Here is a 15,043-nt window from a genome sequence, read left to right as displayed (position 1 = left end):
GTATTTCAAAAAGTTTATAGTATATTTTCAATTTGTTCTTGAAATACAGAAAAAGATGTTTTTTTTATATATTTCTTATGTCTTTATATTAAACATTTCATATACAGTACGTAGTCTACATATACGTAGATGTATATATTATGGAGAAAATTATGTAAAATACCTCATAAAAATAAATTTTATAATGCGTCTTTAAACGATATAAGACCGGATACATGTATATAAACGATATAGGGTAAATGTGTATTATGAACTGTAGTCCTCTAAACCTGCCTATATTATTAGCCTTTTTTCATTTTTTTCTATTTATCTATTATTATCATTATTATTGTTATTCCTTATTATATATCTGATATAAAGAACTCTCTCTCTCTCTCTCTCTCTCTCTCTCTATATATATATATATATATAAACTGTTTTATAGTTGTGTTTTTTTATGTATATGGAAACCATCACATGGACATTGTTCTTTTTTTATTTATCTAATTACTTGTGATGAAGAGAACAGTTTTAAAAAAAAACTGTTTTATAGTTGTGTTTTTTTATGTATATGGAAACCATCACATGGACATTGTTCTTTTTTATTTATATATATATATGTTAGACAACTTTGTAACTAATAATACAGGGAGGTTTAGCGGACTGTAACTTGGATTAAGGCTGTGATCAAAATTACTCAACAAAATACCCAGTGGTATATACCAGATTAACTTCTTTTGGAAACACAGCTTTAGACGAAGAGATGAAGTTCTAGATTTTGGACAAGGGGCGCGGTCAAACTTAAAACTTAACCAGAGTTTGAAAATCGCATGATCTGTATAGTTCTTTCAATAGACATAAACAGAGATGACTTGGGTAATTGACACAAATAATTTGATTTTTAATAAAATTCTGTATTCACACAAGTCATGTATTGCCTTCACATGATGCATATGCTTCACATGATGCATATGTGTACTAGAAAAGTAACAGATCTAGACGGTGTATGTATAGTCATGATCACTTGACAAACCGAAAGTACACTTTGAGCCCAGATCACGTGACTCTCACATTGAAAGTCATGTGATTTTCCTTCATAGTCAAGATGGCGGCAGAAGGTGTTGGACGTATTTGTGTTGTCTTGTTAGCAGGTATGCTTAAAGCTCTTGCAAATTTCACATGTTTCCAGTTTTAAACCTAAATTAAGCATTTATTGTCATTCTTTTATCCTGACAAAAAATGCTAATATGTGTTTTATGTTTTATCTTTTTTATAACCAGTTTAGTCTCTTCCTTGTTAATACATACATGTAACTTACTGTATCATGGGCAGCACTGTGCAGTCTACAGATTCTACATGTATATTGCTTCTAATATAAAACCTGCAAATTAAATAGCTTTTTAGCATTTTGTTACATTGAATTCTGTAAATTGGACAAAAAATAGTTTAATTAAAGTATAATTTAATAATTAATTCACTTTCAGAAACAGATTCAACAAAAAACGTACATATATCCATTTAAATTATTAATATTTTAATATGTAATATTTTTGTATAATTATCTATACCAGTTGACTATCTTAACTGGGCACCAACATATACATTATGTACATTATGATTTATCGATTTAACTATACTTGATTTATTGATGGGACAACTTGATTTATTGATGGGGCAGAAGGCTTAATTACCAGCCTTGTCAGGGCTTTTCTCACCATGATTTTAGCCGATTTTTGGCTCCAATCCAATCGCAAAGCCTCTAAATTTTTCCCAATTTGAGGCTTAAATTTCCCAAAATCAATGTTTCTTGAAAACTATAGAAATGTATCGAAAAATATTCCATGCCTTTGTTGGTTAAGGCTTAAAATATTTGTGAATTGGCTTCAGTAAAGTACTTTTACTACACTTGAAATAAAAATCTTGTTTGTTACGCTTTATTTCACATTTTATAATTTTTAACAGATTATTTTTGTTATTTTACCAAATTCAAAGCTACAGGTCCCATTCCCAAAGCAGTGAGAAAAATCTCTGCTTGTTCGCGGTTTCTAACTGAGCAGAGACACTACACTGTATTTCACTGTAACTTATATTTAATTGTCAATAGCAAATTTAATTCCATGTACTGTAGGCCTAATTTTAATTCTAATTGATTTTATGTTGTTGTATATTAATCAAAATTTTGATTGTTGAACTACCAGTTTATACATTAATGTATACTTACATTGATGTTGATGATATTTTGAATATCTAAATGTTACAAATATGTCAATATTTTTGAATATTTGTCTGACGTACCCACCCTTGATATATGTAACGATGTGATCTCTCTTTCAGTGATATGCATGTGTAGCGGAGAAAGCCCACCTCAATGGCCCACAAGTTACATGTTGAGTGCTGATTTAGAGCTCCCATATGCAGAAATCAAAGAGCCTTTCACTGCCTTTTATGATGGCGTCAACAACATGAGCAGGGTTGATTATTATGATGGTATGTTCAACCAGAAAAAAAAAAATTTCATAAAGGTACAAAATAAACAGAGAATTAATACAATTTAAATTTCTATCATTGCTGAATTTCAAATAAGAATACTGTATTTGACCCATTAAGCATCCGGAACCCTATAAGCATGCCACCCTTCCCCATTTTTGAGGCCTCAATTTTATTTGAATCAAATTTAGTTAAATGCAGACAGAAAATATTGAAAATGTATAGGTTTCTTTATCAAATTTCTGTTGTAAATTAATTTATGGCTATATACAGATAATTATTTAACATTACGAAAGACTAGTCCAAATATGGTTCTTTTCAGCTCCCCCTTAATATTTTTTTCAATTTTGTAAGTGCCTTGGATGCTTATTGGGAAGATCATGGTATCAAAACTAATGTCATTTTGATGAATTTTTAGGAATGGTGAAAACTGTTCAGCAACAGGATGTCAAACCATTCGGTGTTGGGTACAAGATAGCTCCCATCACCACCTACAAAGTGACCAATCAGATGACCTGTTTTGGAATGAATGGCTCCAGTGACGGACCAGTAACTATACAGAGTGTTTTACCAGATCTTACAGGATTCCAGGTAGATTTAAGATTAATTTCTAATATTTCAATGATAAACAAAGCTCAACATAAACGAAATCCTATATATGGGTATATATATATATAGCTACCTGCCCGACTTGGAATTTACTTGCCAATTAAAATTTTTTGAAAATATCCAGTAATAATAATAATACTGTATTGGACCCAATAAGCGCCCATGTCCCTATAAGCGCCCCTCCCCCTACTTGAGGCCACCATTTCAATTGCCCAGACATAAATGAAGACCAAAAATACACCAAATTGTATAGATTTGCAATAACTTTGTCTTATTAGCACCTTTTCATTTTTTCAATTTTTTAAACTCCCTGGGCGCTTATTGGGTTGAATACGGTATGTGTATACTGTAGACACTATGTAGTACATTTTCAAATTGTTGCATACCTCAAACTGTCCCATTTACATACATGTACCTTATACATGTAATGATATTTAATGAGACACTGTTATAGTAGTAAATAGCAACTTTTGTAACAGAATACGGGGTATGTTCTGTTAAGATAAGCAATAAATTGTTCCTACTATCCAGTCAGCCTGGTGGTAATGAGTGGCAAACCTCCTGAAATAACAGCTCCCAAGAAAATCTGCGCAGACAGCTTCATAGTTCAGATTTTGTTGCATGGTAATTTTATTTTAATGGCTATGATATCAACTCTACATTTACCCAATCAAAAAAAGTTCTATTTTGGGAGTCTTTTAAATTGTCTGACAGATTTTTATTTCTCCATTCGTAACATTTTATACCATATTGTATGCATAAAGTATGGCATGTTTTGATGTTTAAGATATTGGAAAGGATACACATGTATACATGTATAAGGTATACATTATATCTTCTTTATTTGTGAAGGAATTTTGAGTTTATTTTTTATTAAATGTTTTAGAAAGTCGGGAAAAGTGTTAAGCTGGGACAGGTGACTGAACAATGGCAGCTTGTGAATGTCGTCGGGGAGAAAAAGAACACGTACACGATTTGGCTGAATTCTGACGGAAGTCCGTTCATGTATGAGATGATGGGCTATGATACCTTACTCGGATCCCATTATGACAAATACTACATCAAATATAAGAACTTTACAGCTAATCCCAAGTTTTCCGACAGTACATTTGCATTTCCAAAAGGTAAGCGAATCACATGTTTATACACCTATGCAAGTGTCTCTTTCTTAAAAGAATTTGTAAGGAAGTTTTAGTCAGGCCCTCTTGGGCTGCTTATTTTGGACATGAACTCTTCCATGATTTCATAGTACGGTCATCTGTTCAGAGAACCAAGGCAAGTCAATGTCATACCTGATTTGTCTGTCTATGTAATCAGTTGCCTTTTCTCTCCTTAACCAGTACCTCTAGTTGGCAATTGACAAAACCTCATTTTGTTATTATTTTAACTGATAACCAATTGAAATGCATTAAAACGCTTAATAAGAAGTTCATATTAAATGTGGTATTGTAATATTTTTGTGTTTCCTAAAAGTTGTAAGTGAAGTCTAATGGGTAGTTTCTGTTCAGTCAGTAACTCTGATTTAAATTCCTTCATTTCTTGATCCACTGGTAAACTAAATTACCATAACCATGAGGATATTGTACAGTAACTTAAGGACTGGGATATTTAAAGATCTTCAACATTTTAATAGTATTTCAAGATAGAAGTCAAAACACTCTTTAAGTAGTTCTGATTCATTGCTGTTATGTCCGTGAATCAGCAATTCAGAAAATGAATGTAAATAAGAAAATAACTAATACAATGTTTACTCATAGTTATTGTATACTTTGACCTTTGACTTTATTTCAAGGACAACTCTATTAAGTATACGTTTAACAAGAAAATATTTAATGTACTTATTGCATATACTTTGAACTTTGTCTTTCATTTCAAGGACAACACATACACTTGTTAACCCTTCGTTCTGTACCATAATATGGAAATGTTAAAATTTAGAAAATTGACTTAAGTCCAAATTTAGAAAATGGATATCCATGCATGAATACACTAGTAGTTATACATGAAGCCTTAGACATCAGGTCGCAGTGAACAGATGGTTATTTAACAGAACAGATACAGGATTGTGTATAGATCTACTGTGTATATGCCTTGTAGCTATAGGAATCATTTTATAATAACTTCAGGATACACATTCTACTTAAGTAATTTGACCACTTCTTGTTGCGAACACGCTTCTATCTAAGTAATAGTGCTATTCTTATTTACATCTTGTACATCAAAACCTGACGATTACTTCAAGATTCCTATAGCTAAAAGGCATATATACAATCCTGTATCTGTTCTGTTAAATAACTGTCTGGTCATTGCGACCTGATGTCTAAGGCTTCATGTATAACTAGTGTATTCATGGATATCCATTTTTAGGTCATCTGACCGAAGGTCAGGATGACCTATTGTCATCGTGTTTCGTCCGTCGTCGTGCGCCGTCCGCCGTCCGCCGTGCGCCGTGCGCCGTGCGTCGTGCGTAAGACTATTTATACAAAAGCCTACTCCTCCTTCATCCTTTGATGGATTTCATCCATATTTGGTTTGAAGCATCATTAGGGAAGGACAATCATATTTTATATAAATGAGCCTGGTCCGACCCCTAGGGGCTGAGGGGTGGGGCACCAAAAGGGCAAATTTTCTTATTTTAAGCTTTAAAATCCTACTCCTCCTTCATCCTTGGATGGATTTCATCCATATTTGGTGTGAAACTTCATTGGGGAAGGACAATCATATTTTATATAAATGAGCTTGGTCCGACCCCTAGGGTCAGAGGGGCAGGGCCTCAAAAGGGCAAATTTTCTTAATTTTAGCTTTAAAATCCTACTCCTCCTTCATCCTTGGATGGATTTCATCCATATTTGGTGTGAAACTTCATTAGGGAAGGACAATCATATTTTATATAAATGAGCCTGGTCCGACCCCTAGGGTCAGAGGGGCGGGGCCACAAAAGGGCAAATTTTCTTAATTTTAGCTTTAAAATCCTACTCCTCCTTCATCCTTGGATGGATTTCATCCATATTTGGTTTGAAACATCATTGGGGAAGGACAATCATATTTTATATAAATGAGCCTGGTCCGACCCCTAGGGGCTGAGGGGTGGGGCCCCAAAAGGGCGAATTTTCTTATTTTAGCTTTAAAATCCTACTCCTCCTTTATCCTTGGATGGATTTCATCCATATTTGGTGTGAAACATTATTGATGAAGGACAATCATATTTTATATAAATGAGCTTGGTCCGACCCCTAGGGGCTGAATGGTGGGGCCCCAAAAGGGCAAATTTTCTTAATTTTAGCTTTAAAAACCTACTCCTCCTTCATCCTTGGATGGATTTCATCCATATTTGGTGTGAAACATCATTTGGGATGGACAATCATATTTTATATAAATGAGCGTGGTCCAACCCCTAGGGGCTGAGGGGTGGGGCCCCCAAAGGGCAAATTTTCTTAATTTTAGCTTTAAAATCCTACTCCTCCTCCATCCTTGGATGAATTTTATCCATATTTGGTGTGAAGCATCATTGGGGAAACACAATTATATTTTATATAAATGAGTCTGGTCTGAACCCTAGGAACTGAGGGGTGGGGCCACAAAAGGGCAAATTTTCTTAATTTTAGCTGGCTCACTTCCTGTTTTAAGGTTTCAGTCTCCGATCTCAATGAAAATTGGTCTATAGGGGTTTTAATTGATGCCGAACAACATGCAAACATTTTCGTAAAGATTTTGGTATTCCAAGATGGCCGCTGGCCCACTTCCTGTTTTAAGGTTTCAGTCTCCGATCTCAATGAAAATTGGTCTATAGGGGTTTTAATTGATGCCGAACAACATGCAAACATTTTCGTAAAGATTTTGGTATTCCAAGATAGTCGCTGTCCCACTTCCTGTTTTAAGGTTTCAGTCTCCGATCTCAATGAAAACTGGTCTATAGGGGTGTTAATTGATGCCGAACAACATGCAAACATTTTCGTAAAGATTTTGGTATTCCAAGATGGCCGCTGGCCCACTTCCTGTTTTAAGGTTTCAGTCTCCGATCTCAATGAAAATTGGTCTATAGGGGTTTTGATTGATGCCGAACAACATGCAAAAAATTTCTTAAAGATTTTGGTATTCCAAGATGGCCGCTGGCCCACTTCCTGTTTTAAGGTTTCAGTCTCCGATCTTAATGAAAATTGGTCTATAGTGGTTTTAATTGATTCAGAAGGGGGAACTTTAGGTAAGGACAATCATATTTTATAAAGGACCGAGGTAAGACCCATGGGGATAGTATGACCGAGGTCCAAAATGGGAGCTTTGCTGAAATTTGGCTTTAAAATCTGACTCCTCCTTATATTAATCCTTGAATGGGTTTCGACCATATTTGGATGAAGGGCTACCAAGTTTGTTCAACAAATGACATTTACCTTTTTCAGAAACTTACATATTCAACTAAGGAGTTCCTTGTATTGTTTATATTAATCGTTAACCAATACTTTATACTGTGACTTTGTTGTTTTGTGCCATGAGTCAGATGACCGTTAAGGCCCATGGGCCTCTTGTTTAAATTTGTACATTTCCATATTATGGTACAGTTCACATACCTATATACAGTCTGGTCAGTTGTCTGGTGAAAATGATACTGTACACGTTGTTTTAGTTATTGAACTGGAACATAGGAAATATTCACTTCTTGTGAAGCAATATCCTTATGCCAGATATATAGGGCAAAGACGTAATCCTAACCATGAAGACAAAATAAATTGTCGAATTTTCAAGGCAGTTTGTCCTGTTATCAAGACACATTAAACAAACACTGCCACATGATATAGAATTTACAATAGAAAATGCAAGAAGACAAAGGAAACAAATATTAGAATAAAGTTTAAAACAATAAACCCATTGATGAGCGGAAGTCAAAGGCAAAATCTGCTGAGGTTTAGTCATGATGTTCAAAAGAATGCTACAACTGAAACTGTGTAACACAGAATACTTCATTGACCAATATCCTTATATACATATTTTTCCAATCTGAAGAAAATCTTTAGTTGAATACAGTAAATACTTGATGTTTTACAGGGCTTGAATTTAAGGCTATTTTACTTGCTTTTTGCGAGTACTGTTAAATATACCAGAATAGCAAGTTAAAAAGATATGCTCTTCCTTATTTAAGCAAGTGGTTTTTATCAGGGACAACTGTAAAAATGACATACTGATTGTAAAAAATTGTTTTAATGGACACAGATCTACTGTAAAATTGTTGATACCTAAACAGCGCACATCATAATCTAATTTAATTATAAATAATAAAACAATTTTTAGCAAGTATAAAATTTATTGTAGGGCATTAGGGCAAGTGACAAAAAAATGTAAAATCCGAGCCCTGTATTAATATCCTTATATACATATTTTTCTAATCTGAAGAAAATCTGAAGTTGAATGAATACTTGGTGTTTTTGTAGGGATAACATGTGGTGACTTCCCCGGCCCTGGAGACAGTGAACGTCGTGTTCTGATGAACCCAATGAAGGAATACATCCACCACTACGACCAGCATGTCCAGGACCTGTTTGGACAATTCAAAACTAAACATGGCCGTAAATACCATTCAGTCAAAGAACACGCCCAGAGGCAACATCAATTCAGAAACAATCTAAGGTATGTTTGATTGTAGTACAGTAAATGTAGGCTTAGTTTGACTAGATGGTAGGATCTTAAAAAAGGTATTCAAAAGAAAAAGTGACTTTTAACTGATTTGATTGCCTACCAAAGAATGATCTATGTCTGATAAAGGAAAGAAGGATCTTTTCTCTGTTTTTTTAAACTTTAAATAACAAAAACAAATGGCTGCCTGTTGGCCATTTTGTTGATGGATTGCTCCCAAAACACAATATGCACAACTAGGGCCGAAGGGACACCAACATATAAAATTTGAGACAGACCCCTTCTGTACTTTCTGAGAAATAGCAGTAATAATCTCATACTATCAAAATCCAAGATGGTGGCTTGTCGGCCATCTTGTTAATCGATCAGTCCCAAAATGCAATATACGCAACTAGGGACTTAGGCGAACATACATATGAAAATTGAGAAAGATCCCATCAGTACTTTCCGGGAAATAGCGGTACTAAACTTTTATTTTCAAAATCAAAGATGGCAGCTTGTCAGCCACCTTGTTGACCATTCGGTCCAAAAATGCAAATGCAATATGCACTACTAGGGCCCTAGGGGAACCTACGTATAAAATTTGAGAAAGATCTCTTGAGTACTTTTTTAAGAAATAGCGGTAACAATCTTTAACTATCAAAACAAAGATGGCGGACTGGTGGCCATCTTGTTGACGAATCAGTCCTAAAATGCAATTTTACCCAATTTGTAAAGGAAATCAAATGAAAAAAGAACATACATGGTGCTCATCTTTTCAGTCAACTTTTGATAATGATTTTAAATTCAAGGAAAGAGAACTTGAGTCCTAAAGATATGAATTGCAAGTGTACATGGCGTCGAGTTCCTCCTCTTGGGAACCTTATTGAATGTGACCAAAACTAAAGATTTATGGTCATTATAAGTAATATGTCCTTAATGTTTTGTAACATATCAAAGAAACATAATTTAACAAAGAATGACAATTTATTGACTCGAACTCACCTAATCACTTAGCCAAACATACCAGGCCTTTTCCCATCCCACCACACCCTAGTCCTCAAAAAAGGCGTTTCAATGACAAAGTGATAGTCGGTTCTGTGTTTTAGCTATACAAGAAATAATTCACCTGTTAGATGTCTTCCTTATTTTAGTGATTTCACTGGTTGAGATATGGTAATAAGTCTGGTTTTATCTCCTAGGTTCATCCACTCCAAGAACAGGGCTGGTCTGTCTTACACGTTAGCTGTGAATCACTTGGCTGATAAATCAGTTGAAGAACTTTCAATGATGAACGGATTCAGACGCACGCCAGGTCATCATGGTGGACTACCCTTTGACAAGACCAAGTACCAGGATAAGGCCACCCCAGACAGCTGGGACTGGAGACTGTATGGTACGCACATGTTGTAATTTAGAGGCCTTAACATAGATAGAAGCTATCTGTAATTGATCATTTTTAATGCTTAGGATTTATTTGGTATACTTTTGTAAAATGTATATATACTAGATAGCGTTTTAGATTTAAGACTTAAATGGGAACTACTCCTAGGCACAATACAAAAAATATACAGATATGATTTTTTTCAGCTATTTAGCTCAAGTCAGCTATTTTTTTATCTTTTTGAAATCTAGAATTGCATCCAGTAAAGTTCAGATATTGCAATGAATTAATCATGCCTCCCCTTTGTGCATGTAATGTCTAGAAACCATGTACTGTTTTTTCCGTTGTTTTTAGGAGCTGTCACTCCTGTCAAGGATCAAGCAGTGTGTGGATCTTGCTGGAGCTTTGGTACTGTTGGCACAATTGAGGGTGCTTATTTCCTCAAGGTGAGTGAAAACGTCTTTGGGTCGCACTGGAGCTTTGGTACTGTTGGTATAATTGAGGGTGCATATTTCCTCAAGGTGAGTGAAAACAGTCTATAGGTCCCACTGGAGCTTTGGTACTGTTGGCACAATTGAGGGTGCTTATTTCCTCAAGGTGAGTGAAAACGTCTTTGGGTCGCACTGGAGCTTTGGTACTGTTGGTATAATTGAGGGTGCATATTTCCTCAAGGTGAGTGAAAACAGTCTATAGGTCGTACTGGAGCTTTGGTACTGTTGGCACAATTGAGGGTGCATATTTCCTCAAGGCGAGTGGAAACGTCCTTGGATCGTACTGGAGCTTTGGTACTGTTGGTATAATTGAGGGTGCATATTTCCTCAAGGTGAGTGAAAACAGTCTATAGGTCGTACTGGAGCTTTGGTACTGTTGGCACAATTGAGGGTGCATATTTCCTCAAGATGAGTGAAAACGTCTTTGGGTCGTACTAGAGCTTTGGTACTGTTGGTACGATTGAGGGTGTCTATTTCCTTCAGGCGAGTTGAAACGTCTTTTGGTCGTACCGGGGCTTTGGTACTGTTAGTACAATTGATGGTGCATATTTCCTCAAGGCGAGTGGAAACGTCTTTGGGTCGTACTGAAGCTTTGATACTGTTGGTACAATTGAGGGTGCCTATTTCCTCAAGCTGAGTGAAAACGTCTTTAGGTCGTACTGTAGCTTTGGTACTGTTGGTACGATTTAGGGTGCATATTTCCTCAAGGTGAGTGAAAACGTCTTTGAGTCGTACTGGATCTTTGGTACTGTTGGTATAATTAAGAGTAGGGTGAGTGAAAACGTCTATGGGATGTACTGGAGCTTTGGAACTGTTGGTACGTTTGAGGGTGCCTATTTCCTCAAGTTGAGTGAAAACTGCTTATTGCACAACATTATTATGCTCTGGTGAAATAATGATGGAACTCATGATCTTAGAAAACGTTCAACTTGCAAATATTTCTACTTTTTTTTTTGTTCTGACTTTCTTTACACTAAATTTTATTTATCTTGCCTGTTGATTTACAAATATCTATGACATCAACATACAATAGTAAAGAATAGCTATTTTAATGAACTAATTCCAATAATTGATAAATTGTTTAGTCTGGACACTTAGTACGACTATCCCAACAAGAATTGATGGACTGCTCATGGGGCGAGGGGAACAATGCCTGTGACGGAGGTGAGGACTTCCGGTCCTATAACTGGATAATGAAGAACAATGGGATTACGAGTGAAGAAATGTATGGACCTTACCTCGCTCAGGTGCGTTTCATATAAACTAGTATTAAGGATATGTTTTAAAACTTAGTTACTTCGATTTATACAAAGAAATACCTTTTAAAGAAAAAGGTTTAATTTTTCTTACATATATATAAGTATACATTAAACATTTACATATCCGATTAGTTTGGTAGGACACTAGCTGTAATATTGTAGTTCAAAAGACAGATAAAAATGTCGTTTAAATTGTATCCTGCTACAACGAATTCACGTATCCGGCCTAATATACTTTCTAAAGACGACACCATTATCTGTCTAAAAAGCTTTTGAACTACAATATTGCAAATTACGAGTTTTCGTTATAGACAAGGTAATCTATTAACAAACAGGGCATGGTGTGAAATAAATATCATTATACGTTTGTTTGGGTTCCGTGAAATATGTCTTTTTTTATACCAATTGCCGCTAAAATTTTAATATGGTATACTTACTGGCCAGGCGATACAAAATGGCCACTTTTCCACCAAAAATACACACGATTAATGAAGTAGACTGCTACCCCTGAATAAATCAGGGGGAAATATGAAATCAAAGGAAAGTAATTTGATTGATGTTTTACGTTTTTCAGGATGGCAAATGTCACGCATCAGCTGTGAAACCTGTTGTGACGTTGAAGAATTATGTCAACGTCACCAAGGGTGACCTTCAAGCACTCAAATTTGCTATTGCTCACCAGGGACCTGTTTCTGTTGCTATTGACGCCTCACACAAGTCGCTTTCCTTCTACGCCAATGGCATCTACTACGAGCCAGCATGTGGTAAGTATAAAACTGTTAATAAAAATGATTTTATGTGATTCTGGTGCTGCTTAGCGATGCTGATTTAATCAGGCCTGCTTTGAATAGTATAAATTATTGTATGCATTGGTAATTTACTTACAGTTTGTATTGGTGTGAATGTTGTACTGGGACCCTACCAATAGTGCATTGGAGAAAATATAATTGTTTACATTTCATTCAGCACATTATTTCTACCAAAAAACCATCATGAAGTTTTCGTCAGCAGCTCTAGATATTCAGAAATCTGGACTCACTGTAGAATATGCACACAATCATGACTACTGGTCCGTCACGACTACTGGTTGGGTCCGGATATATATCTTAACTGGTCCATGTGACCGCTGATGTTTCTGCATTTTATGACCCTATAAGTGACGTTTATCCAGATATGAGTTTATATGACGATTATTAGTATGTATGTATATCTCTCATACAGATCCCCGCTCGTGTCGTATGAGGCTGTATTACGTGCCTAGTTGCTATCCATTCAATACAACCTCGTGACGCCACTGTATCTATAAGATTACCATTTACTCGGTGAATTTTCACGAATTTGATTAATCTAGGCTGGTTTTACTATAAAGAACTAAAACACCGGGATTTGCGTTAAACATATCACGCAATTTTAATATATGAAGAATTGACTTTCGGTCACAATTTTCTTTGAACTTAGGTCAAAATGACGGGATATCATATCTGTGAAATTGTTATAAAAACGTGTAATGATATGAAGGATATTGATATTCTACCCTCTGGATCACAAATAGTTGTGAAACCCTTGACAAGCCTCTATTTCTATAACATTTTGAGACTCTCGGGTAGAATATCCTTATCCTTCATATTTACACGTGAAAGAGCCTTATAGCATATACCTAGTGTAACATGTACTCATAGGGTTTTGTCTGTATTCTGTCGTACATCATTTGTTTGTTCGCTGTCCACAGGTACTGCATCGCAGCTTAAAACAATATTTCTGATAAAATATTTTTCTTACCACCAGTGACTTTTTACCTTTTTCAGGTAATACTGATGATGCCCTCGACCACGCTGTACTGGCTGTAGGTTACGGAACTATTGCTGGACAAGACTACTGGCTGGTTAAGAATTCCTGGTCCACGTACTGGGGCAACGACGGTTATGTCCTTATGTCACAAAAGGATAATAACTGTGGTGTAGCCACGGCAGCCACATATGTTCTTCTATAGAAACCAACATACCACAGCCTTTCGTGCGATTCTATAAGAGCTAGCATACTAAACACTTAAGAAGAGTTTATAAAAAACATTCTGTATTTGCATATTACAAAATTATCTGTGGGTATATATTGACTTTGACGTCATGTATTTGCGTACGTAACCGCATACTTATCAGAGAAAACGACGCTCTCAAAATAATGACGTCGTAATGAATGCCTACCCACAAGGGAGATTACTCTGTAATATGTGAAAAACAGAATAGCACTAATAACACTAATCGCAATATAATCCTTAAATATATTGAGAATGAGACATTCATCGGCTTTCTCTTTCTTAGTGAACTCCACATTCTGTCTGCACTGCTGTTGATGTTTTCAACTACTTATTATCAAGTTCAGAAATTGTAAATCATCTATTTACAAATGTGATATTGATGTGTACAAGGATTGTATAAAAATTATATTTTTCTATAAAAAAATTATATCATCTACATCATAACAGAATGAAATGATTTAATACTCATTTTTTGTTCCTTCATAATTATATAATTGTATACCATACAGGTTGAATTGTCGTGTTGAAAAATTTTGTTTTGTCCTCAATTTTTGGCTATGTCAAATATATTTCACTCTCGAGTAAATAGACTAGTACATAATATTATCTAAACATATATATAAGAAGACAATTTTCTTTATTTATGTTAGTATGTCCATCATCTTGTGCTGTGTTTAATCTAGCATGACGGATATGATAATATACATGTACATTATGTTCTACATTGAATTTTTTTAATGTATTTAAAATCGTGTCTATGATTTCGCTACGCTTTAAGTGCTTATCGCCATATTTCCTGTACTAGAAGTGAAATGTGTAACTTGGATATATATCCAGAGTACATTCGTCCCACCGTGTATACATTCCATCAGCCAGTTGTACTGGTCAGTCTGAGATTACGATATCAAAGTGAACTACATGTAGATGTGAAATGAATTTCAAAATAAATATTATTTGTTGATTATTCTAAGTTTGGTTTTCTTAGAAGCTTTCATTTGAAAATTAACAGACTTAGTATCATAGATTTGAGTAATTTACACGTACAGATTGATTCGGTTTTGAAATGGAAATGTAAAAACCTAAAAGTTACGGAATGATTGAATTATATGTATTAGTCTTTCTATTTAATGTGCATGTACCTAATGGTATATCAGTTGTCGTTAATCCATTTTCAATTTAAAAATTCTCATTTTGG

General features: G+C 35.1%; 1 protein-coding gene across 1 annotated transcript; it reads left to right on the top strand.

Moving 5' to 3' along the window:
• Window positions 1–1,002: 1,002 nt before the first annotated feature.
• LOC138324834 (digestive cysteine proteinase 1-like) lies at window positions 1,003–14,812 on the top strand. Its single transcript, XM_069270016.1, has 10 exons — window positions 1,003–1,130; window positions 2,314–2,466; window positions 2,885–3,057; window positions 3,962–4,199; window positions 8,499–8,694; window positions 9,882–10,075; window positions 10,418–10,509; window positions 11,640–11,801; window positions 12,388–12,577; window positions 13,619–14,812. The coding sequence occupies exons 1-10, from the start codon at window positions 1,085–1,087 to the stop codon at window positions 13,801–13,803; spliced, it is 1,629 nt and encodes a 542-aa protein (XP_069126117.1). The 5' UTR covers window positions 1,003–1,084; the 3' UTR covers window positions 13,804–14,812.
• Window positions 14,813–15,043: the final 231 nt, after the last annotated feature.

This window comes from Argopecten irradians, chromosome 6 (genome assembly GCF_041381155.1).
Source record: "Argopecten irradians isolate NY chromosome 6, Ai_NY, whole genome shotgun sequence".
NCBI lineage: Eukaryota > Metazoa > Mollusca > Bivalvia > Pectinida > Pectinidae > Argopecten > Argopecten irradians.
The sequence above is the reverse complement of the archived record's forward strand: the minus strand, read 5'-3'. Positions and strand labels throughout refer to the sequence as shown.